Raw genomic sequence first — 25,612 nt, 5'->3', positions numbered from 1 at the left:
AGTCCGTAGCTAGGGCGGGCGGGGACGTAGGTGGGTCAGCCTGGCGGGCTTGAGCCAATCGCGCCGGAGCGGCTTTTCTGCCACTATGGCAACCGTGGTTGTCCCCAAAGGGACCAGCCACCCATTGGGTAGAATCTTTCGAGAAGGCTCGAGAAGAAGGAAGCGGAAGTGGCACGTGGAGGGGCCGGTGGAGGCGCCGGTGAGTAAATGCCGCAGATTCTGGAAAGTTCTGATCAGTACGATACATAAGGCTGAGGAACTGGGACCTCCCCTTCTGGGCCGGTAGTTCAGCGCCGCGCCGGTGAGCCGTGGGTGCAGATCGAGGCCGCCATCCCGAGCTTGCGGAGCGACCTGCGGAGACCGTTGGCCGCCTTCCTCCGTGCTTAGCCCTCTGAGAGCTGCCACTGTCCCCGGGAAGCCGGAGGCGCCAGCCAGGCCGACTGTCCGTGTATCCATCAGAGTCACAGAGGAGCGGTCGGACTCCGCGGGAGCCGGGCGCGGCCGGGGCAGGAAGCGGCTGCGGAAGGAGCGGGCGGGCGGGCGGCCGGAGGACTCAGACCCAGAACCAGACCCAGACCCAGAGCCCGGGCGGAGGCGGACCGCGAGCCGGCCATGTCGGTGGTGGGGCTGGATGTGGGCTCGCAGAGCTGCTACATTGCCGTGGCCCGGGCCGGGGGCATCGAGACCATCGCCAACGAGTTCAGCGACCGGTGCACCCCGTAAGTGGGAGCCTGCGGGGGCGCTAGAAAGGGTTCTGGAGTGGGGAGGGAAAGCCGGCGGGGGCTGGGGAGCGTGGGGACCCGGGGCTTGCGGGCCGGCTGCCGAGCGCCGGGGCGATCGGAGGGCGACGTGCGGAGTGCTGCGCTCCTCCGTAGGGTCTGGGTACCGGCGGCCGCGTCGGGCAGGGCGCTTGCCCCAGAGTAGGGGTGGGGGCTTGCCAGGAGCGGGGATGGTGGGGGTGTTGGCGATTTACCGGGCCAAGTCAAGTCCTAGAGAGGAGTGGCCCAGGGTCGTCGCTTCGGGGTCGGGCTTCCTACTGCCAGGCCCGCGACTTTATTCGTTTTCTTGGCAAGCCTCTGTTCGCCCTTTCCGCGGCCGCCCCCGTTTCCCCATGCGGCTTCTCTGAGCTGCCTCTGCCGCCCCCAGCTTGTTCCCCTCCCTCCGAGCATATCTTTGCGCACCGCAGATGCGGGGCTTCTGAGCTTTTTTCTTCCGCATCGTGAATCTTGAAATGAACTGGAAGCTTCCAGAGCCTGTGCGCTGCTGCTTGTCCATTGAGCGGGCGGACTGTTGTTAGCGACCAGAGAATCGCTCCTTTCACAGATACCTCTTCTTGCGCACTTGTGGTTGCTAACGCTGTCAGCCTTAGTGCCTGGGATCATTTGTGAGGATGTAAACGTCCTTTTGCTAGTTTTATGAGAGCCATTCAAGGGGAATCCTAAATCGTGTTTTAGTTTATTAATTTTGCCCCGTCTAAATAAAGGAGATAAAATGAGAATTGCACGGTTTTGTGCTAGAACTCGGGGATAAATGTTGTCACTGAATTAAAGACCATATTCTATAGCGGCACGAGGTGGGCAAAGGTAACGTTTTATTAAAGCAACTTTTTCGAGGGGCTTATTTTCTGAAGATAATACATGAAACATGCCTGCATGTTTGTTAATGAAAACAATTGCTTACTTCTCGGGGAAATTAATGTAGATATTTTTTAAGTGCCTTAAATCCAAGATAAAAAGCATAGAATGAGACATTAAGGCCCAATGACTGACTGTAGAATGTACAATGAATGACTGTAGAATGACTGTATATGTCACAATTTGAGTACAGATGGCTATTTTTGAAAGTGAATGGAAAATCAGAAAATAGGCAAATATTTGACAGTGAATAGCCTTGGGAATACTTACTCCATGATTTCACATATTTGCAAATTTACAGTCTGTTCTTCAGCTGTGTAAAAGGCTCTGTAATTGGAGTATAGTAGGAAAGACAGTGTGTCGGGCTTTCATGCTTAGGTACAGTTTACATCTTTGTTCTCTTTGATCCAATAAAAGGAAGAAAAGCTGTTCAAATGAGAGTGGGAACAAAATGTGTATGTGGCTGTAGTGACCATTGTGAAACTAGAAACAACAGATATGTCTTTAAAAAGGGTAAGCAGAGGGCAGCATTGGAATGCCCTTTAATCTTTTGATGGAATAGATGTTTGATTCATCTGGGTTAGCAGTATTAATTTCAGCGTGGAAAATGAGTTCAGTCGTTCTGCAAGTGAATAGTTACTCTGAGTCTAGAATGATAAACTGTTTTTTGGAAGATTCTGGCCTTTGCTTGAACACTTCTCTGGCTTTTAGAATGCTGTTTAGTACTTGCTCAGATAATTTAGGTTTAGGTGTCTCCTTAATAGCCAATTTAAAGTTGATTTAGCCTGGTGTTTTTTTTTTTTTTTTTTTTTAAAGATTTTATTTATTTATTTGACAGAGAGAGATCACAGTAGGCAGAGAGGCAGGCAGAGAGAGGGGAAGGGAAGCAGGCCCCTGCTGAGCAGAGAGCCCGATGCGGGACTCGATCCCAGGACCCTGAGATCATGACCTGAGCCGAAGGCAGCGGCTTAACCCACTGAGCCACCCAGGCGCCCTAGCCTGGTGTTTAATGCTCTCAGCATATTCCCATTTTGTTCATCTATTACTCCTACCTGCTCTCTGATTGAAAACCTAATTTGCTTACCTCCTCCTGACAAGACTTTGAGTTTCTCTCTCTGTGTGCTACCATTCCATTTCTATTGCCGAGAAGGTTGTCTCACAGAAGTCGTTTTTCACCTCTTCAAGGCTGACTTAATGTAACTAATTATTACCTCCTTTTGTGGTAGTTGCTCTGTGTCATTCTTACTTGGTTTCATCAAGTATAGTCTTCCCTAGAAGACCCTCTCTTGAGCTTTTAAACTCCAGAAACTCCAGAAACCTCCAGGCCCTCTTGTTTGGGTTTATATAAACCTTTGGATCCTAAAGAGACTGATGGTGTATCAGAACAGCAGTGGGTATGACAGTGATAACTTAGATTTGTACAGAGTTGCTAACGGAGAAGTGGAATTAACACCATATATTTTGTTAATCATGTATCTAAGGCCAAGTTAATGTTACCTTTTATTCAAAGTATTTTCAGAGTTCATGTGCACTTACTAATAATTGGGGACCTGGACAGTTATATTGCTATTTGAGCTATTGGAAAATGCCCCCTGAACCATGAGCAGACTCTTTGGGTAAGATGGCTACCTAGATTGGATTCTCAGAGTAGCAATTAAGCAGACTTCCACTGAGTATCTGACCAAAACTTGTGCTATAGTTATGCTGTCCTCAAACCACCCCACCACCCGCTGTGGGTAAGAAATTTTATATTTTCTTGTCAGTTAAAGATGTCTGCCCCTATGCCTTTTAACAGTTTTTTGAGACATGTTTGTATATCTTCTAGATCAGTCATATCATTTGGATCAAAAAACAGAACAATTGGAGTTGCAGCCAAAAATCAGGTATGTTCTTTAGAGAATTCTGGTCATTTTTTTAAAGGGAGAGACTTTCAAGGTAAAATCTCAAGGGCATACAAGAATATGAAATATCTAAGCCTACATATTTTTGAGTTTTAGAAATGTAACGCAGGTATTCTTTATGAGCCTTTAGATGGGGATTTTTCCTTCTGTTGCCTTCCTCTTCTCCTAAGAACCACTTTAACAGTCTAATCTGCCAACCTTAATTTTTAGTAATTTTGCCACCTTGTAATTTATCTAATTTTTAAAAATTACAAATAAGACACTTGAAGTTCTTTCATGTGAAATCTCTTGCATATTTAAGAGTTAAAGATTCCTTCTAGAAGTTCTGTATTTAGAAGCACTTTCAGGTTATTTAATAATGAAGTCTGGGAGCATGTTCTATATAGACCTGTGCTGTCTTATAGGGTAACCATTAGATACGCTTCAAATGTACAAATGTGGAGTAAGTATGAAATACACATGAGATTTTGAAGTCTTGAAAGGAAATAAAGTATCTTATCAATATTTTATATTGAGTACATGTTGAAATGATAGTATTTTGGATCTATTAGGCATTAAAATAAGTTACTGAAATTAATTTTGCCTGTTATTAATGTGATAGAAAATTTATGTATGCTCCTCCCATGTGGGCCTCACATTAAAACTGGTGAGCCCGTAGGGTTGGGGAGGAAAAATTAAAGCAAAAGAACATGAAATATGAAATCTCTTCTAAGAGGCTTTTAAAGAGAAACTGGAAAAGTTCATTTAAATACAGAAAATAGCATTGCTGAAAGAGAAACAAAATTCTAATCCCTGAAATGCTACAGTAAAGCTAGTTGGAAGAGATACAAGATACGAAAGAAAACAAGGGAGAGAAAAATAGCTATGTATGTTTAAAATAATATACTCGAAAGAAAAACGTTAGTGAAGTAACTATCTTCCTGAATATGGCCATTTAGAATATTGATAATTTCAGACCTAAAACTATGGCAGTCTTTTGTAGTTATAAAAGGAGAATCAGTTGAGGCTCAGATCTAGTCTATAAGTTACTGCATATACTTTAAGTCAGATATTTTAGTGTATAAACATATTTTAGTATGTAAACATGCTTCAGTTCTGTATTGTTTGAAAAACTAGTGCTGTCAACTTGTAATTCCTCCTTTGAAAGAAGTGGAGCAGAGAAAACAGTAAACTGTTTTGGGATTTTTGTTACTTCAGAAGCCTCAGTTTTTAGTCTTTGAATTATTTCTGTATTTTAAATAAAGTTCCCACTGCTGACTTCTGTGAGTGAAATACACTGAAGTGTGGGACTTTTCAATCCAGAGCCTAATCATCAAAAATACACAGTTGAAAGCATTAAGTCACTTAGAAACTTCTTGAATTATCCTTGCGTCTTTCTTTTTGGTATAGGTAATTAATGTTCCATTATTGTCCCAATCCATGTATTTTGTGACACAAAATGTTTGTCCTGACCACTTAGCAATTTACTAGACTGTAACAACTTTTAACTTTTTTTTTTTTTTTTTTTTTTTAAGTAATTTGACTTGCAGTGCTTCTAGATCTCATTTATTCATTGGGTATAAAACTTGCAAGTTTAGTGGGGAAAAATAAATGAAATAAAGGGGTGCAGTTCTTGGTTTGTTCAGGGCTTTAGTGATAGTTTCACCATTTTTTATTTTATCTTGCAGATTTTGAAATCTTTTTAAAATTAAAGTCTGGTGACAGTATTGCCTCCTGTTCCCTCTCACTGCCTACCTTCTGGCATTTTCCGGGGGTTGCGGAGAAGGTCATTTATGTTCTTAATGGTTTGGGTTGTACATTTGACTTTCTATAAAATTGTAATAACTGATAGGTGTTCAAATTAGAAAAAAAAATAAATTTATAATTTCTTTTGCAGCAAATCACTCATGCAAACAATACAGTGTCTAACTTCAAAAGGTTTCATGGCCGAGCATTCAGTGACCCCTTCATTCAGAAGGAGAAGGAAAACTTAAGTTATGATTTGGTTCCAATGAAAAATGGTGGAGTTGGAATAAAGGTAATATGACTGATCAACGTTAGAGTCCTTAGTTGGAAATAGGAAAAAAAAAAACAACCCACTTAATTCTTAGTAAATATTTAACGTTCTTAATTAGATGAGTTATTTTTTGTCAAGTTCTTGTAAACTGTAGGTATGTCTTAATGCCTGAAAATTATTCAAATTATATTGCTATAACTTAATTTATGTCTCATAAGTTCTTTATAATTGTTAAAATTTAGGTTTCCTTAGTGTTGGTTAGAAAAAAATCTCAATTGTGTTGTTTTATCATACAAAAGTCTATTCCATGACAGCCCAGTTGTAGTTGTTTGGAGAGCAGTAGTATAACAAAACCAGAAATCTGGGTTTTTTTTTGTTTTTTTTTTTTTAAAGATTTTATTTATTTATTTGACAGAGAGAGATCACAAGTAGGCATAGAGGCAGGCAGAGAGAGAGAGAGAGAGGAGGAAGCAGGCTCCCTGCTGAGCAGAGAGCCTGATGCGGGACTCGATCCCAGAACCCTGAGATCATGACCTGAGCCGAAGGCAGCGACTTAACCCACTGAGCCACTCAGGCGCCCCAGAAATCTGTTTTTAAATTAGCAGAAGCATTTTTATCTTAGGGTCTCCATTAAAATAATAATGGCTACACTGATCTCTTAAGTTAGAGTGGAAATTTACTACTTTCTGTAATGTTTTGACTAGTACTTTGGGTAGAGGGAAAAAAAAAAATCTGTCCTAGCTTTTTTCCTTCCTCCTTCACCTCTAGAGAAAAGTTCTTCTTTTCTTTCTTTTAATTCTTTTTTTTTTTTTCTTGTTCGTTTTCTTCTTTTCTAACAGCTGTAACAATAAAGGTTTTCTGGAAGAGAATGTGTAATAACATTTGGAAGTTAGTATTAGCATGTAGTTTTAAGTACTACAATGTTTAAAACATTTTTCTTCCTCAATGTAGGTTATGTACATGGATGAAGAACATCTCTTTAGTGTGGAGCAAATAACAGCTATGCTGTTGACTAAGTTAAAGGAAACTGCTGAAAACAATCTCAAGAAACCAGTAACAGATTGTGTTATTTCAGTAAGTATAATTCAGCAAGGCAGTGTGTTTTATTTTAATTTGCCTTTTTTGCTACTCTTAAGTATTAAATGTGTGAAAACTGTTCTATTACTAGAAATCAAAATTCTACTGGACTGTATTAGCATAGCGCTCAGGAGCATTTCAGAGTATGTTTGAGTGATATTTTTAGCCGAAGTTGCAGAGGTTCTTGATTGGAGGTGCAAATCAGAGTCTCCTCTAGGGCTCCTTGGAAGAGACTGGTTGGCTGAATGGGGAATGTTCTAATACAGTCAGTGAACAGATTTTCTATTTGTATACTTAATGGGACATTTTCAGAATTCTGCCATCAGTTGACAACCAGTTCATTAGAAGTTTTATAATGTCATCTCCTAGTAGTGATAAAACTTAAGATTTTTTTTTTTTTAAGATTTTATTTATTTATTTGACAGACAGAGATCACAAGTAGGCAGAGAGAGAGAGAAGAGGAAGCAGGCTCCCTGCAGAGCAGAGAGCCCGATGTAGGGCTCGATCCCAGGACCCTGGGATCATGACCTGAGCCGAAGGCAGAGGCTTTAATCCACTGAGCCACCCAGGTGCCCCAAACTTAAGATTTTTTAAGATTTTATTTATTTACCTGAGGCACAGAGATGGCACAAGTCGGGAGAGAGGCAGAGGGAGAAGCAAACTCACTGCTGAGCAGGGAGCCCAACATGGCTTCATCCTAGGATCCTGGGATCATGAGCTGAGCTGAAGGCAGACACTTAACTGACTGAGACACCTAGGTATCGCAAAACTTAAAAGATTTTTTAACACTGACAAGCCCAGTGGGCAGTTGGTAGGTTATCAAGGTGTATTTGAAATGGACAAAAGTCATCTTTTATTTGGACACCAAAAAGGCAGCTGGAAATTCTCTCCCAAATGTCTAGGGTCACTTTTTGATCTTCTGTGGTTATGCCCTGGACCAAGACAGTCTGTGATGGAGTTACCTGCATCTTGCATGGTCTTTGCATTATAACATGGGCAGCATGGCCTGCGCAGACCGTTCAGAAGCTTTTATGGCAATATATCCTGGGGAATGGAAGAGTAGAGTCAGTGGCCTAAAATTTCTCCTACTGTCCTTGCAAGACAGAAAAGACAGAAGGTGTTCTATAAGACTGGTTGTCGCTTGGAAAAATAGTATCTAATCTCTGGGAAAATTAAAGAATTAAGGTACAAGTCAGTGGTTCTTCCTTTTTTTTTTTTTTAAATAAGCAATTTGGAAAACTGATGAAAGCAGTGTTTCGATTTGGAAGGTGAGCAGAGACCCACTTTTGCTCTTGCCTCTCTTTCTGAAGCAGCTACAAATACTTTGGGGGAAAAATGAAAGCCACTGTACTAAGTTTTCTCTTTGGTACTTTGTTAGTTAAGTAATTCTATGACTGTATTGTTAGACACACCTCCTGAAGAGTGTCCTAGTTAGAGTGTTGTCCTAGAAAGGGATCAAAAGAATTAACCTAGCTGGAAGCACAAGTCAGCACCATAAGAAACTTCATCCCATCCCTTGAGCTGTTTTTTGCTCTTCCTTCTTTTAAGAATATCAACAGGCTTTGCCTAAAAATGCTTTTGTAATCTAACAGTTCTATAGAATTAGAAGGTACCCCATCATCTATTAATGCTTAAATGCAATGAATAGCAAAACTATAGAGCAGTTGCATATGCTAGTATTAGTTCCATATTATCTTTAAGTTCCTTCAGTATTTACCTGTAGTTCAATTATATTTAACATTAGATGTTGACTTAATGCTGTGATTTCCAGCTGTCAGAAATTTAAGACTGGTTCAGAAATGGTATTTCCTACACCTGAAGCTTTTTATTACATAGAAGTAATTGTCAGTATGTCTTAGTGAATACTCCTGATTTTTATTTTGGGTTAAAATTTGGTTATAATAAAAATTACTTTGATAATACAATTTTGGGACACTTTTAAAAAAATTATTCTTCTGAAAGTTAAGGAACTTGCTGGAAATGAAGTCTAGAAGTTCTGTTTATGTTCTGTAACTTTGCTAGGCACCTATTTAGCTGTACTGTTTTATTTAATTATAAGTGGTTGTGAGGAATTCGGATGTGTGTGTTCTAGACAAGTTAAAATTCTTTCCTTTTTTGTTGGTAGGTTCCCTCTTTCTTCACAGATGCTGAAAGGCGATCTGTATTAGATGCTGCACAAATAGTTGGCCTAAACTGCCTGAGACTTATGAATGACATGACCGCTGGTAAGGGAAAAGAACTATTTTTGTGTAGTAGTGAATATACTATCAAAACTAGAGTTAAGACATATCAGGTATATAATTCATGTACTTGTAGAAACGTAGCCTAGTAAAAAAATAAGGGTTAGATTTGAAATTAAAGAATTCCAACTTTTCAGATGCTTCTATCTAATGAGAAATTGACACTTTGTCAGATTTATGGTTCTGTTTTCATTAAATTCTATGTATATATTTTAATCTTTTGAATTATGGGTGTTGAATTTAGTTTTTTATTTCCTTATGTGGTTTTTATATTTAAGTTTTCCCAAAACCTTAAGATTTGGGGCTTTACAACTGCCTTGACTGTAAGTATTGATTAAGTTAAAAAAAAAAAAAGTTTTCCCTTCTACATTTCCTGAATATATTCAGTTAGTCATTGATCATTCATCTTCTAGCAAATACTGATTTAAACTGTATCATTTGCGAGGCATTGTATTTACAGATATAGTGGTAAGCAAAGCAATGACTGTTCTTCCTAGAGCCTTTACTAGTTTTTTAAGATTACAGGTGAACAAAAGGTCAATTACAATGTAGTGTATTCAGACAAAGCAAGTAAGACTTTTTTTCCAGTGTATATCTAATATACACGTGTTTTATATCTAATACATGTATGTCTTTCACATCTAATATGTGTTTTCAAATTCCTAAAAGTATCAATAAGGTTGTGTTCTTAAGGTTATATGTATTTAGAAATACAGTGGTTTAGAAGTTCAGAAAAAGCTAACAGTCTCTTTAAGGTAGATCAGCTTTTTGCATTGAATCTAAAAAGAAATTGGTAGGAACTGCAGTTGCTGTAGTTGTATATTAAATTCTTAATTTTTTTGGATAAGCTGTCTCAAAGGTTGTGGTTCAAATGTAAGTATTATGTGACGAGACTGCTATTGTTTGTGGTTACATTTCATAGTATTTGCACCTTGTACATTTTCTCTGTGGTATCTCTTCATACATTGCAAAGTGAATAGAGAGAGCATTGTTCTGAAATCAGAAAGGGAGCAAGTTACTGATGCCATGAAAATTAGTTTGAAGTCAGGTATAAAAGAAATGTGTTCACCTTTAAGCGTTTGGTATAGTCAGGTTTCCTGCATGTGTAATTATTTTGGTAATGATGAAATTCCTAAGAAAATGTGAACCAAAGAATTGATTGATTTTTTTTTTTTAATTTAATTTTTTTTTTTTTTTTTTGGTAGTTGCTTTGAATTACGGGATTTATAAGCAGGATCTTCCAGGCCTGGATGAGAAACCTCGGATAGTAGTTTTTGTTGATATGGGACACTCAGCTTTTCAAGTGTCTGCCTGTGCCTTTAACAAGGGAAAATTGAAGGTAAAGTCATAAATTAGAACTCAGTGACCAAAACATATTTAAATGTGTTGTATTTGTCATTTTACTTCAATCAACTGAGCTTCTTGACTTTGCTTCTTGGTAATGAAGAGTTTGGGGTAACGATATTAACAAAGAATTATTCCTAAAGTTGTTCTCTATAAAGATGATATAATTATCTTCGCATACTTCTAAGTATTCTGGCTTAAGAAAGAGCAGCTTTTTTAAGATTATCCTATGTAATCATTAAAAGTAAATCAGAGATTTAGCATTTCATTTGGCTTTGGTAGTAACATTTCTCTTGACTTGGATTTCATGTTGTAATTTAAGTAGAGTCTTGATCCTGTAGTCTTCAGTTTGAGTAGCAGTATTTAAGATTCTAGTTAAAAATACGATTGAAAATAACCAGATTATATGTTGTTTTAACTAAATTAGGTACTGGGAACAGCCTTCGATCCTTTCTTAGGAGGAAAAAACTTCGATGAAAAGTTAGTGGAACATTTTTGTGCAGAATTTAAAACTAAGTACAAGTTGGATGCAAAATCCAAAATACGAGCACTCCTTCGTCTGTATCAAGAGTGCGAAAAATTGAAAAAGTTAATGAGTTCTAACAGCACAGACCTACCACTGAATATCGAGTGCTTTATGAATGACAAAGATGTTTCGGGAAAGATGAACAGGTGCGTCTTGAATTCTCTTGATTAAATAGAAGAAACTTCCTGCTGAAACTATGGCTCAGGTGTCTGTCTAGCTATGGTGTTGAGAGTCTTGGCCTACATTTCAAGACGGTGTGCTACTCGCTAGGACTATTCACATCATTAAAAACTAGGGTCACTTCGGCAGAGAGGAGATTTTTTATTTATTTTAAAGTGGGGGTAGCAGCAAAGGGAGAGAGAGAATCTAAGGCAGGTTCCACACCCTGCAGGGATCCCAACGTAGGGCTCAGTCCACAATCCTAGGATCATGACCTGAGCCAGGATCAAGATTTGGATGCTTAACCAACTGAGCCACCCAGGCACCCCATGCAAAGATGTTCTGGTTTTTTTTTTTTTTAAAAAAAAAAACAGTTACTTTGATAGGTGCCCTTATGGTAGAGTCTTTTTGGTATTTATCATTTCTTAGTATTTCTAGGCCAGTTATTGAATAATGGTTACACACCAAAAAAATTTTAAGGAATAAAATGGCAGTCTTAATATAAAAGTGATTTTTTCCAAGAATACCAGTAGAACTAATTTTCTCCCCCATCTCTTTTCTGTACCTGTATTGTATATTTATGTATATTTTAAAAATTAAAAATTATAGTACAGTTTAACTTGACCCATGTGGAACTGAGGTTGTCAAAGGAAAAAGAAATTCATTGGGTTAATATTGTTTTAAAAAATTGGTCAGGATATTGGCTTTAAGATAATGTTTCCAAAGATTAGTAGCATTCCTCTTCTTTACTAAGGGCACAATTTGAAGAACTCTGTGCCGACCTCCTGCAAAAGATAGAAGTTCCCCTTTACTCACTGATGGAACAGATTCAGCTCCGAGTTGAAGATGTGAGTGCTGTGGAGATAGTTGGAGGCACTACCCGAATTCCAGCTGTGAAAGAAAAAATTGCCCGATTCTTTGGAAAAGACATTAGCACAACACTCAATGCAGATGAAGCCGTGGCTAGAGGGTGTGCACTACAGGTACTGTGTCTCAGCCCTTTCTTCTCTTGGTGTTCATGCCTCTAACCATTTCTGCTTTGTTTCACTGTGATGAGGTCGTATAACAGGCAGAGCCCTGTGTCTAATTAGCTGTCCCAAGGGAGTGCACTTCCAAACAACAGCCATAAGGCTGTGGGGAAACCGGGATCTTCAGATCTGGAACATTTAGGAAATTTTTGATGGAAGGAAATATGCAGCTGATGTTTTCTTAAACTGTGGGTCAGGAACAGGCATGACTCTGAGGGAACCTAGGAAACACAAGAATCAAGCATAAATTAGCTGTGTGGTGGTAGCAGTACTTCCCAGGCACAGAGAGGGCATTTGGAACAGCAGTGTGGTGTAAGGAGGAAGTGATCGGGGTGGGGGGGAATTTGCTGAGAGTGTTAGTTAACAAGTGGTCTTAGGAAATACTCTTCCTCCTCCATCAAGCTGATTGTAACTTACATATCAAGTAAGAAGGCCACTCAGAGGCTTAAGTTCATTTGGCAAAGTGCAAACACCAAAACTAGAAGTTGCTGATAAGGAAATTAGTATTTATATTTAGGATAATATTATAGTCACCAAGTAGTTTTAACCAAAGTTTCAAGATAACCATGCTTAAATTTTAATCTAGCTAGCACAGTTACTTTTAATACAAAGCAGCAAGAGGTTCTGTACACAAAGGTTTTTAGAAGGACTATACCTAATACTTTAAAAAGGAAGGATATGTACTCATTACTGCTGGTAGTCCATTGTATCCATATGATGCATCTGGGGTTTTTGTTTCTGTTTTTTCCTTGATAATGGAGTGTACTTCCTTAACTAAGGCTCTAATTCCCCGAAAAATTGGAAGTTTATTGTTTCTTTAGAAGTAGAGCTTATTTGGGCCTTTTTTTTGAAGGATCCTGTGCTAATCAGAGATTGACTTTCACTTTACTTGTGTATTTGGTCAGTTTTATGTGACTTCTCTAAATCCACCTGTCAGTTGGGTGTTTTTCACCTCAACTTTGAATTTACCATTGTTTCCTTCATAAAATTACCTGAAAATATGAATATTTTGGGTTTTATCTTTTTTCAAAAGTTTTTAGACATTTGAAAGGTGATATGGACAGAGTTGTTTGTGGAAACACACACAGACTCCAGAGTGGTACAGCTTGTAATTGAGATTGCTATCAGGGCATTCCTGGCAAGGCCAGTGGTTTTTTCCCTAAGCTCCTATGAAACTTGTTATTGGTCAACAGTTGTCATCCTGAGATCCATTGTATTACTGGTCTATATTTAGTGACTGGCTTAGTAGTTAGATGTTCTGTTCTTTGTACTTAAGATGACATATACTGTAAGCAATTTTGAATTTGAATTTAAACTTACCATCCAATTTGAATTGAGCTTTATATTAAAAGATGAGTGCAATTATTCATGATATTATGATAATCCTTTCTTTTTCTTTTAAAGTGTGCAATTCTTTCCCCGGCATTTAAAGTTAGAGAATTTTCCATCACAGATGCTGTTCCTTTTGCAATATCTCTGGTGTGGAACCATGATTCAGAAGATACTGAAGGGTATGTAGCAAGTTTATTCAGATAACTATTTTAACATAAAGGAGAAAAAATTAACAAATGACTTTTACAGTTGAGGGTCTGATGAGTCCAATTGGAGTCTTTGAACAACGAAACCTATCAAAATAGTTCTCTCATTTTGGTGTTAATAAATGGTGAGATAGAATTGGTGATTTCAGATCATTTATTCTCTTTTGTGTAGCATTATAATCTTAAACACTTGGAATACTGAAAGCCTTTTCGTTTCCTCTAGGGTCCACGAAGTATTTAGTCGAAACCATGCTGCTCCTTTCTCCAAAGTTCTCACTTTCTTGAGAAGGGGACCTTTCGAGCTAGAAGCTTTCTATTCTGATCCTCAAGGAGTTCCATATCCAGAAGCAAAAATAGGTATGTGATTAATTTGAAAGACATAGTGTACCAATGTAAAAAAATTTTCTTCTCGGTGATGTGAGGTGGAACATAATTCCATGTAAAGACACTGTCAATTTAGAATAATGGTGTCGAAGAAATCTCTTCCTTTTATTGATGAATGAATTGGACTGTAGAGATGAAATGACTTGCTTAGTGCTGCTGTCACATTTCATGTGTTTGTGTCTTGAAACATGTCAGTCTTTTTTCTCCTGATACAGTCTCTGCTTAAAGGATCGCCACTTATTTTTAATATTAACCTTTCTTCTAGATGGAATGTTACTTCCGGTTTAAAAGTGGCTCAAACATCATTGCAGCAACTTTCTATTGTAGTCTCTTTTAAAAGTACATCTTTTTTGGTACATTTTTCCTTGAGGGGTTTGGCGCTGTCCATCTGTTTTGACTCTTAGTAACTGGAAATTTATGGGAGAGCTACGGATCCCTTCCTGAGTGGCCATATGTCTTTCCCAGGCTGAGGGTAAAAATTTTCCAGTATTGCAAGATCTGTTCAGGACTCACTGTCACCCCACACCTTTTCATAACATAGTTGTTTGTAGAGGTCTAACCTGACCAGTGTGTTTTCTTTCTTAGCACTTAACACCAAAAATGTTCAACACAGAAGAGATTTTTTGTTGTTGTGTGTGTGTGTGTGTGTGTGTGGTTTTTTTGTTTGTTTGTTTGTTCTTAAACCGTTTTTACAAATTTACTGCTAGGAAATTTGCTTGAGAAATTGTTAAATAGAGACTAAAAATTTAATAGGTTGCATTCTATGCATTAGTTCCTCATCATGCAAAGGATAAAATCTAAGCCTTTTTAGTACAATATCAAATCAATGTTACTGCCAAAATTAAAAAGCTTGCACATGCTTAAAGAACAATCTTACATCTCTCTTTCTCCTCTAACTCATCTTGGATACCCCATAGTGAATGCTGTTTCTTTAAATGAGTCTTACAGTAATTATTTCCTGAGCCCCAGTGATTTGGTAATTATTGAATGTCTATTCTAATATCTTTCACTGACCTGGTAATTAAATCTGTAACTTCTTGTGTTTGTGTAAACAGCACCTTAAATATAAAGGTGTCAAATCCCATATAGTGCTTTGCGCATACTAGGTTCAAAATACTTAATTTTGGTTTAGAGGCCTCTGGAATAACAAGGCTATTAGTGGATATGATAGCTAACATATACCACTTGGTTCTGTGGTTTTATGTGCTCACTGTAAACACTTATCACCTCAATCCATAGAAGCATAGGTAGGTTAAATAATTTGCAGTGGGTTACACGGCCAGGATTCAAGTCCAGAGACTGGGTCAGAGTCCATACTCTTACCTTCTGCTCAGAAATGCACTACAACTACTGTATTTTGCATTATAATTTCAGGCTTTGACATCAGGTTTTATCAGACTCTCTCCTACTTAACACATAGAAAAATGTTTTGATTATTCCCTCAGGAAAACAGTTTTCCCTGAAGACTCTGTAGGATTAAAATGCTTAGTATCACTTGAGATCTCTGCCTTACACTTGCTAACAGATTTTCATGTTTAATTTGTGCTTCTGTTAATTGAAATAGGATCAGAGGAGGCAGGGACTTCTTGTCATCTGTCTTACAGAATCTGTATTAAATAAAAACAGTCACAGGAGTGCCATGCCTTTGAAGGTTTTATAGAATATTAACACTAATTCCAAGTATAGGAGTAGTACCATACACCTAAGTTTATTTTATGTTAGTAGGATAGGTTTTATTTCAGTTGGTAGAGAAAATGGGAAGATTTGGGAATAGCAGTACTTTGAAGCTTTGTCGTCTTTACAGACATTTAGATTCACTTCAACAATTGTCCATTTCTTTTTGTTCTAGGCCGTTTCATAGTTCAGAATGTTTCTGCCCAGAAAGACGGAGAAAAATCGAGAGTGAAAGTCAAAGTGCGAGTCAATACGCATGGCATTTTCACCATCTCTACAGCATCCATGGTGGAGAAGATCCCAACTGAGGAGAATGAAGGGTCTTCTGTTGAAGCAGACATGGAATGTCCTAATCAGAGACCAGCAGAAAACTCAGACACTGATGTAAGTTTGTGGATAAGCCTTTGAGTTGGGATATATAGTTGAGTTAACTCTATAGGAAAAGAGTAGGGAAGGGTTCAAATACATTTTTCTTAATTTTATTTAGAATTTTGGGGAAAGACGTGCTCGCTTCGGCAGCACATATACTAGAATTTTGGGGAATGATGATGGTAGCATTGCTAGGTGATGATATATATGGCCCAGAATTTGGTGAATTATGGTTAAATTCTATATAGCTAATTTGAACTGGCACATTACAAAATAAGAGTGTAATTATTACAAAGTAATAATTTTGTTTTGTTAATTTTAATTAACAAAATTTAACAAATTTAATTAAAATGTTAATTTTGTTTGTTAAAGGCATTGACCACATATTGAGAAGGCAGTTTTGACTGATGATTAAGAAAAAAAGAAAAAGAAAAAAAATTTAGAATATATACCAAATATTAAAGCTGATTTTTAAAAAAATACTGCAAAATTGGCTTTGGTATTTCAGGACTTGTTTGCTTTTATTTGCGTGATCTGTTAAATTGTGGCAGGGAAGGAAGAGAACTATCTGCATGGAATATAGAAAGAAAGTTGTTACTGTTCAGGTTCTTCGAATTAGTATGAGTACAGAAAATTTTTAAGAAACTTCAAAATGGATTAGCTGTTAGAGTTTACTTCTGGATAATGATAAGAAATAGCTTAAATGGAGAGGCAAGTGAACAATGTTTTAGTTAAGATGTGAGAAAGTGTGGTATCCTGTGGTCAGACAGCTGTTATCCCTGTTATTCCTGGAACATTTAAGGAACATTAGTATCTGAGCCTAAGGTTTGTTCTCACTTTTAAAAATTGCAAAATGATGCGTTAAATGATCAGTGCTGTATACTTTTCCATTTGGCTATGGACACCATTATTCTAATGCCTGTTGTATCAACCTCTTTGTACTTTTTGGATATTTACATCACGAGTGCCTTGTTTCTGAATATTTCAGTGTCTGCCTTAGACTCTTGAAGCTCTGAAAGAAAAATCCGAGAGCCTTCAGGGTGGACAGAAAGTAGTTAAAGGAGAATGTTTCAGGCTTCTCCCAAAGATGGGAAAGGACTAGAGTAAGCACTGATTTATTGGGGATTGAGGTCTACTAACACATAGCATATATCTTTATCCTGTGATCTTCTGAAGTGGAAATAGCTAAATCACAAAAAGAAGGTGGGACAGGAGGAGCCTTGGGTATCTGTAAGCTGAAATGAGGAATCCCTGAATGACTGATCGTTGGCTTTTTTATGCAACTGTTCAGTTCATTGAAATGGCGATATGTTGCTGATGGCTGCTGGTGAATTTCAGTTTTGGAATCTTGTTTCTGGGAGAGAGGCCTGGAGTAAATCTATTTCTTGTGCTTTTGCGAGTTAATAGCTCTACAAAGCTAGATCAGAGTTTCCTAAAGGAGAGTTCTTGGTTGTCATCACATCAATCAAAATGCCTACTGCTTGGTTATTTAACAATATTAACTGCTCTCATTCAAAGAATTTCTTACAGGTTTAAGAGTTGTAAGGAGTTTTCAAGTATTTTGTATTTATTTTGTTTTTATCCAGTATCTTTTCTCCCCCACCTATTAAGATTTCAGAAATTGAGTGTACTGTCTTTGGTGCCCTGTAACCTTTTAAATTTATATAAGTACACCTGCTTTCTACATCCTTTGTGCCTGGGCTTTCATTTCAGAAAAATATCCAGCAAGACAACAGTGAAGCTGGAACACAGCCCCAGGTACAAACTGATGGTCAACAAACCTCACAGTCTCCCCCTTCACCTGAACTTACCTCTGAAGAAAACAAAATCCCAGATGCTGACAAAGTGAGTGACTCTTCTAGTTCATTCCTTTAGACAATGTTGCAACATGTGATCATTAATGATATCATTAAATCTGCAGTTTCAAGAGCAAGCACCAACTTACCTTATTCTGTATAGGGTTTTGGTTTTTTAGTTTTTTATGTGTTTTTCAATTAAAATGAGTTAGAGGTACTCAAGCCCACCTAAGGGAATTGAATATCCTGTTTTAGACTCGATAGCTTCTCTTGATTAACTGCCACTCCAAGCAACAAGAGATGAATGCATGACATGTCTTATCTTCTCTAATGTCAGAGGTATCTGCTAATGTGAGGAGTTTTCACTTGAATTAGTCTGAATGATAAATACACGGGCTATAGGAGTCTAGTAAACTTTTTTCTCCTCTCAAATCACCTGTCAAAACTAAATTAATTATGATAGTGTGCTAATAATCAGATTGTACTTCAAAGTCATTTTTCTTTGCCATGCTTCCACAGTATGTATTAGAAGCTAAATTAAATATTTGTGCTTGTCCCTTGAAAAATGACAGCTTCTAATCAAACCTTTTAAAATTCATAATCGTGTAGATACTGGGAAGTTGACATTGTTTCTCCAGATCATTCTGTGCTTTGCAGAACTTCACTCTTTGTACACGTTGCATGTAAATTATTAACCTTTCATTAGTGGTTTGGTTTTCTCTTACCTTAAGATGAATCACAGAATTGTTTTATACTTGGTAAACATTTCGTTTTTAATCTCCTGCCCTGATTGGTCCTGTGAGAATCCTAATATGAGCTTTAGTTCCTGACTCTGAAAGCTGCTTTTTTCCCTCCTCGTAAAGAGTTCTGTGATGATGATGGTGGAGCAGCATTGCTCTCTTTGCCACAATAGCTCCTTAATGTCCTTCCCTCCCCTCACTTAGTGTTGAGTAGTAACTGACTTGTGCTGATAGTCTCAGTGCCTGTCTGGAACATGACATGGAGTACCATTTCATGTTCATAGTTGTAGGTGGGAACGCCAGCGTCAAGCCCTTTGGAACATTCTCACACACCCCTTTGGAGTGTTCTTCATCCATTCCTTGTTGAGTGCCATTTTGTGATCTATCGGTTCAGTCAGTAGTTGGTTTAATGTTGTACCGTCAGAGTCTTACACTGACTTTAACTGCTATGTGTGTACTGTCATCCATTTGTTTCCCAAATATCTGTTGTACGCCTGTGTTGTATGAGGGATGGGTGTCCTCTAGTTCATTTTCCTTGTGGTGTGTGCCCTGGAGCATGCACAGTATATTGGGGGGTTCTCATGTGTTCTAGAGATTGGGATTGCAGGCTGATTGACTAGATCCTTGCTGGTGAGACAGCTGGCTACACTTCTGAGACCTGTGACTTTTAGGAGTACTGAACCAGCAGTCTGGGAAACATGAGTTATAGTCCCATCTCTGTCTTCGTCATTTTAGGCAAGCCACTGAACCTTTTTCAAATCCTCCAGTTTCCTCTGTGAAGTGCCTAGAGTTCTGAAGTTTTTAACTTCTCAGAATTATCCTGTGGCGGTGCTTATTGTACTGATAGCCTAGTCCTTCCTATCTGACTGTCCCAGCCATTCAGGGTGTGTGTTTTATTCCGTTTGTTATTTTCTAATCTGTTCCACAGCTGAGTTCCTAAGTTGTGTTCTTTGTTATCTCAGCTGGTAGGAACGTGTAGAAAGGGGAATACGTAGAAAAGTCTTAGAAAATTAAAGGCCATGGGAGATACTTAACTTCTTTAGCCCTGTATTTACGTATTTTGGAAAGCCTGCAGCAAACTGTTAGCATTTGCTGCATCATTTCATTTTCTATTTTAAGGTTCTTTTGTCTCTCTTTTTTTTTTTTTTTTTAACCTTATGTTTGATTAAGAAAAGGAGTATGACTCCAAGGCAGATAGTAGGAATAAAGATAATTTATATATGTATACATACATTTACATATGTATGTGTCTAGAATCCCCAAATTCATTAGGAAACTTCAAAAGGCACTCATCGGTATAGTGCTAATTGCAATTGAACCAGGTATAATACCTGGTTGGGATGGAGGGACTCGAGTATAAAGGAGGAATAGAAGTGATCCTAATGTGTTTACCTTTGGTCACAGTCTATTTTAGTTAGTTAGATTCTAGACTGTATTTAAAGATGTGGTAATTTAATAATAGTTTAGACCTTTTTTTGGAGTCCTAGGCATTGCATACAGGCTTAAAAATTAAAGACCTATGAAGAAAAGTTTTAGCAGGAAAGATTAAATTTAAGTTCAATATGCAAAGAGAAAAATATCCTGCTGAATTCTTGAGAGAAAGTATGACATGTTTAAGTTGTAGCTGCAGCCTGGTTTAAAATGGGTGGGTGGGAATTAGGTGATGTGCACTCCTCCAGTTCAGAATATTAGGGAGTTTATTTTTAGTAAGTATGATAGGGAGATTTTTTTGTTGTTCTGAAGATTTAGGAATTTTTCTATTTTTTTTTTTTTTTTTTTACCCCTTCCTAAGGCAAATGAAAAGAAAGTTGACCAGCCTCCAGAAGCCAAAAAGCCCAAAATAAAGGTGGTGAATGTTGAGCTGCCTATTGAAGCCAACTTGGTCTGGCAATTAGGGAAAGACCTTCTTAACATGTATATTGAGACAGAGGTAAGTACTTCAGGTAATTATTTTCCATTCTGGAATTATTTAGTTGGTTGGCCCAGTTACCCATACTCCTAATAGAGGAATAGCCATGCTTCTTTCCCATACCCCACGTTGTATACAGTTTTAAGAATAGGAGGAATCCAAAACTAATGGTTCTCAGTTTAATTTTTTTTAAGAAGGGTGTTTATATTTTTGCCTCCTTACGAAAAAGATCTATACTCTAGATCATTCTGCTTAGTATATAATTGATTGCCCAAGGTCTTGACAGAAATTGGATGCCACTGTGTTCTAGGACAGGGCGCAAACAGTTGGTACCTCAGGCCACACTAAATATTTTTTTTTCATACTAAATATTTCTCTTAAAATACACTGTGCTTCTTTGTAGTCTAGAATAGGTGAAATAATTGAGGTATAGTTTTGTTTTATTGAGATGGCAGCATTGTGTTTTGAAATTTAATAATTATACCTCATTAATATTTCATTAATAAGTGGATAAATAAATTTACAGTCCTTGATTTCAAATACAGTTGCAGCATCCTGTGACTATTATAAATTGGCCACTATTAATCACAATAGGAGACAACCATATAACTACCTAAAAGGAAAGAAAATTGTAGTGAATTGAATTTTTTTTCTTCTTTTGTATTAAGTCTGAGATGCAAAAGCTATGTAATTTATCATGTAATTAAAAAAAAAAGTCACAACCTACTGTGTGTATTTTAGTAAATGAAGAACTTCGTAAGATTTGTTATAAACTTATGAGGTATCAATTAGAACTGTAAACACTTTTTGTGTGTGTGTAATTGTTGATTTTAAAAAGCAGAGTCTAGTTAATGTTTAGTTACAGACAGCAGAAGACTAAGGCTGGAATTAATCTTCCCTGTTTTCTGGCAGGGCAAGATGATCATGCAGGATAAACTGGAGAAGGAAAGAAACGATGCTAAAAATGCTGTGGAGGAGTATGTGTATGAGTTCAGGGACAAGCTGTGTGGACCATATGAAAAATTTATATGTGAACAGGTATGTGTAGAGCTCTGTTTCATTCAGATAATAAAAGTGCTTCATGTAAAATTTGACATTTAAATCTCTACTAGGTTATGTAATGAGCTTTTTGAAAACAGAAAACTTGAAATTGTTTAAATAGTCCTGGAAAGAGGCTCAGTAGTAATATGTAGTTTTATTCCAACTCGTCCAATGACTTTTTAGTTTTCCAAAAGAAAGAACCTATCAAACATTTATTTAGAGTCCATGACATTAAAGAGTTGGGGTCTAGAAAGGTAAATAGGAGAAAATGCTTGGTTTTAAAGACTTCCATCTTATATTTTTGTTCTTATTTTTGTTGTTGTTGTTATTGTGACTCTGGTTCCCTTGGTTACTTATGGTCAGTGTTTCATCCCGTAAGACTTGTTCATCCAGTCATTCCAAAATTTATCAGGCAGACTATTCCCTTTAGCCCTTTTCTAAGCGCCCAAAGTCAGTGTGGCTCTGAGTAAATCTCAGAAGCACAACTGTGAAAATGAGGCTTAGAAAACAATTGGCTAGATACAAATCTGGGATGGTTTCAGGATTAATTCTGAAGTTAAAAGAATTTCAACTTAGAGGTCTATTTTAGTTCTAAGTTCCTTGGGCTACCTTGTAATAAGCATTAGTTTTTGGCTCTGCCCTGACATTTCCTGAATTTCTTGTGGTTGGAATTCTGAAGGAGAGATGACAGGTGCGTAGACCTCCCAAGACTAGAGTAGAAATACATTATGGGAATTGGTTAGGAATGATTTTTTTTTTCAGGTTCAGTGATTGAATTGTCAACTTGCCTATTTCCCTTTGATAATTGTGGGAGTGAATAGAAAGTTAATTCATCAAGACCCAATTGCTTTGGAGAGCAGAAAGATAATTGCTCATCCATAACCCCATTTCAGTGTATAGATTGTCCAAAAGTAGACTCTGGGATACGGTATTATTAAGTCTGTAAGTGGTTTACCGGACTTAACAATGTCTCTGTGTTAAAGAGAAGCCAGAAATTATTGTTAATCTCTCATGTAAAATCTACTAGTAGATTTTACTAGTAGATTGTTCCTTGATACTTTTCAGTAAAGAGAGTCCAGCTAATCAGAGTGCCTTTCTTAGAAATAAGATTGGTGACTTAGTGTTTAGCGCTTCTGAGGATGACTCTGTCTTGTTGTGAATTTAAAGTAAAATTGCCACTGGTATGGATTCTTAATGTTCCATATACAGGATCACCAGAATTTTTTGAGATTGCTCACGGAGACCGAAAACTGGCTCTATGAAGAAGGAGAGGACCAAGCTAAACAAGCATATGTTGACAAGTTGGAAGAATTAATGGTAGGTCCTTCTCTCCCCCTAGGACGTGGTGCCTGTGTTTTAGACTACAAACTTTCAAAATGCAGTTAGACAAGTGTTAATTTAATTACATCTTGTTTTAGAAAATTGGCACTCCAGTTAAAGTTCGGTTTCAAGAAGCTGAGGAACGACCAAAAATGTTTGAAGAACTGGGACAGAGGCTGCAACACTATGCCAAGGTAGCCGCAGACTTCAGAAATAACGTAAGTCTTTTTGTGCGTTGCAAGGAAGTTACCCTAGATTTTTGCAAACTGATACTAAGTTGAGGAACCTTCACTGAACAACCCATGAGAAATTTGTTTTTGGTATTTGTATTTAGTATAGAGATAGATTTGAACTTCATGGGAAATGGGATCAGGTTAGAGGTTACTATTAAATACTTTCTTTAAAAAAGATCTTATTTATTTATTTGAGCGAGAGCATGAGCCCCAGGGTAGGGCAGAGGGAGAGGGAGAGGCAGGCTCCCCACTGAGCAGGGAGCCTGATGTGGGGCTTTTTCCCAGGATCCTGGGATCATGAGCTGAGTCACTCAGGTGCCCCACTGTTAAATACTTAAGTCTACCGAATGACCATGCCTCTTTTTCCATTCAGGATGAGAAATATAATCATATTGATGAATCTGAGATGAAAAAGGTTGAGAAGTCTGTTAATGAAGTGATGGAGTGGATGAATAATATCATGAATGCTCAGGCTAAAAAGAGTCTTGATCAGGATCCAGTTGTACGTGCTCAAGAAATTAAAGCAAAAATAAAGGTAAGTAGTATTGTCTAATGTTTAGTGCTGTGTTTCCTTAGGGACTCAAGCTGCAATCCTATGAACCTTAAATACATAACTCTTTCTTTGACCATTCTTTAACCTCATCCTGATTGAGACCAGATTTATTAGTTCATTATTGATACTACAAAATATAGAAGATTGTATGTGTTTCTCTTAAATTTCCATTTTTTCATTATTCAGTCAGTTCAACAAATATATTTGTTGAGTCACTGCCATTGTGGCAGTTAACCTGCTGGTTCGAGGAAGACTTGACAGCAAACGAGGAGAGGAAGTGTATCAGATGAGGTCAGGTGCTGAGCGCAAAAATTAAGTAGTCAAAGGGTTAGGAGATACTGGGCACTGGAAAAGCACCCAGGTATTTTATCAAGGAAGGCCTTGCTGAGTGTGTGAGGCTTTGAAGAAAGTTGAAAAGAAAACCAAGGGATGCTTTCCCTTTGGAAGAATGTTGAACACAAAGTTAAAGAATCGTGAGCCTTTTTTTTTTTAAGATTTTATTTATTTTGGAGAGAAAGCATGTGAGCAGGGGGAGGGGCAGAAGGACTGGGGGAGAGAACATCCCAAGCAGACTACAAGGTGCGGAGTCTGATGAGGGTCTCAGTCCCAGGACCCTGAGATCATGACCTGCGGCAAAGAAGTCAAGAACTAGAAGCCCAACCAACTGAGTCATCCAGGAGCGCTGCTTTGCTTACTAGGTTTCCTGATCTTGAGGTTAAGTTAACCATCCTCTCTGAACCATCTTTCATAGGTGGGGATCATAATTTCTACCTTTTGTTAATATTATTGTGAGGATTAAATGAGGTATGTGAGGACTTTGCCAGGTTCCTGACTCATCATAGAAGATTATTCACTGCTGTTTTCACCAGACTTCAGCCATAGTTTTGGGCAAGTGTCATGAGGAAATTGAATTCCTTGAGATAGAAAAATAAATAGCTCAGGTGGTGTCTTAGGAAAGTAATTGAAAATGACTGGATGGACCAGAGTTAACCTGATTACCAATTTTGTTTTCCTTGCTTAGGAGTTGAATAACACTTGTGAACCCGTCGTAACACAACCCAAGCCAAAAATTGAATCACCTAAGCTGGAAAGAACTCCAAATGGCCCAAATACTGATAAAAAGGAAGAAGATTTAGAAGGCAAAGAAAATTTTGGTGCTGAGCCTCCACATCAGAATGGGGAATGTTACCCTAATGAGAAGAGTTCCATTAATATGGACTTGGACTAGATACTGTTACGTTGGCTTAGTCCTTCAATGAATAAAATATTTTTGCCATAGTATGTGATTCTACATAACATACTGAGACTATTTATATTTTCTTTTTTAAGGATGTTTAGAAATTTTGTGTATTATATGGAAAGAGAAAAAAAGCTTAAGTCTGTAGTCTTTATGATCCTAAAAGGGAAAATTGCCTTGGTAACTTTCAGATTCCTGTGGAATTGTGAATTCATACTAAGCTTCTGTGCAGTATTACCATTTGCATCACTGAGGATGAAATTGACTTTTGTCTTTTGGAGAAAATAAAACAAACTGTACTGCTTGTTCAAGAGGGCTGTGATTAAAAATCTTGAAGCATTGTTACTGCCAAGGTAGTTTTCTTGCATTTTGCTCTCCATTTCAGCATGTGTGTGGGTATGGAAGTTTATAAACAAGACTAAGTCTGATTTCATAAGGGCTTTCTAATATTAATTCTGTCCAATAGAATATGACTTTTTGCTTTGATATTAAAAATCAACGAGTAAAGCAAAAGCTAGTGAAATGTGTTAGCAGCATGCAGAACAAAAACTTTCAACTATATCTCTTGTTATACAGTACATTGTCATGTGAAGGTGTAAATTGGAAAAAATGTTGATTGTTTGTAACTGATATTGTGAAGCCTTTTATGAGCTTTAAAATAAAGTTCATCTTATGGTGTCATTTCTAAACGGTTTTGTCATTAACTAAAAAATGCAGCTCGAGGGGGAAGGTATATAAATTGTAACAAAAATGAAGTTACTTTCTATGAAAATCCAGTTTTCCTTTTTTGCTGCTCCTTACATATGCTTTTTCCTGATAGAAAAATGGCATATTTATTACATTAAACGTGTTTTTTTTTTAAAAAAAGTTGACTGTAACTCCAACACTGGAGAAAAAAGCATTAACTTGTTGC

The 25,612-nt window shown here is 37.6% G+C and overlaps 1 protein-coding gene across 2 annotated transcripts; it reads left to right on the top strand.

Moving 5' to 3' along the window:
• Positions 1-391: 391 nt before the first annotated feature.
• HSPH1 (heat shock protein family H (Hsp110) member 1) lies at positions 392-25,388 on the top strand. 2 transcript variants are annotated; one of them, XM_044249545.1, is made up of 18 exons: positions 392-719; positions 3,460-3,517; positions 5,412-5,552; positions 6,483-6,605; positions 8,734-8,833; positions 10,054-10,187; positions 10,620-10,864; positions 11,632-11,860; positions 13,310-13,416; positions 13,667-13,800; positions 15,677-15,885; positions 17,584-17,715; positions 20,199-20,336; positions 21,228-21,353; positions 22,566-22,673; positions 22,775-22,894; positions 23,283-23,444; positions 24,484-25,388. In XM_044249545.1, exons 1-18 carry the CDS (start codon positions 613-615, stop codon positions 24,688-24,690), a joined length of 2,580 nt encoding a protein of 859 aa, XP_044105480.1. In that variant the 5' UTR covers positions 392-612; the 3' UTR covers positions 24,691-25,388. The 2 variants fall into 2 exon arrangements, with proteins under 2 accessions (XP_044105480.1, XP_044105479.1); XM_044249544.1 differs by lacking the exon at positions 17,584-17,715 and having other exon boundaries at positions 551-719.
• Positions 25,389-25,612: the final 224 nt, after the last annotated feature.

This window comes from Neovison vison, chromosome 5, assembly GCF_020171115.1.
Source record: "Neovison vison isolate M4711 chromosome 5, ASM_NN_V1, whole genome shotgun sequence".
Lineage (NCBI taxonomy): Eukaryota > Metazoa > Chordata > Mammalia > Carnivora > Mustelidae > Neogale > Neogale vison.
Note: the sequence above shows the minus strand (reverse complement) of the source record. Positions and strands in the feature narration are given on the sequence as shown.

Coding starts and splice junctions, on each gene's coding strand:
- HSPH1 (XM_044249545.1), top strand. CDS start 613: ATGTCGGTGGTGGGGCTGGATGTGGGCTCGCAGAGCTGCTACATTGCC. Junction 8,834..10,053: donor TATGAATGACATGACCGCTG/GTAAGGGAAAAG, acceptor TTTTTTTGGTAG/TTGCTTTGAATTACGGGATT. Junction 17,716..20,198: donor AAATCCCAGATGCTGACAAA/GTGAGTGACTCT, acceptor CCCCTTCCTAAG/GCAAATGAAAAGAAAGTTGA.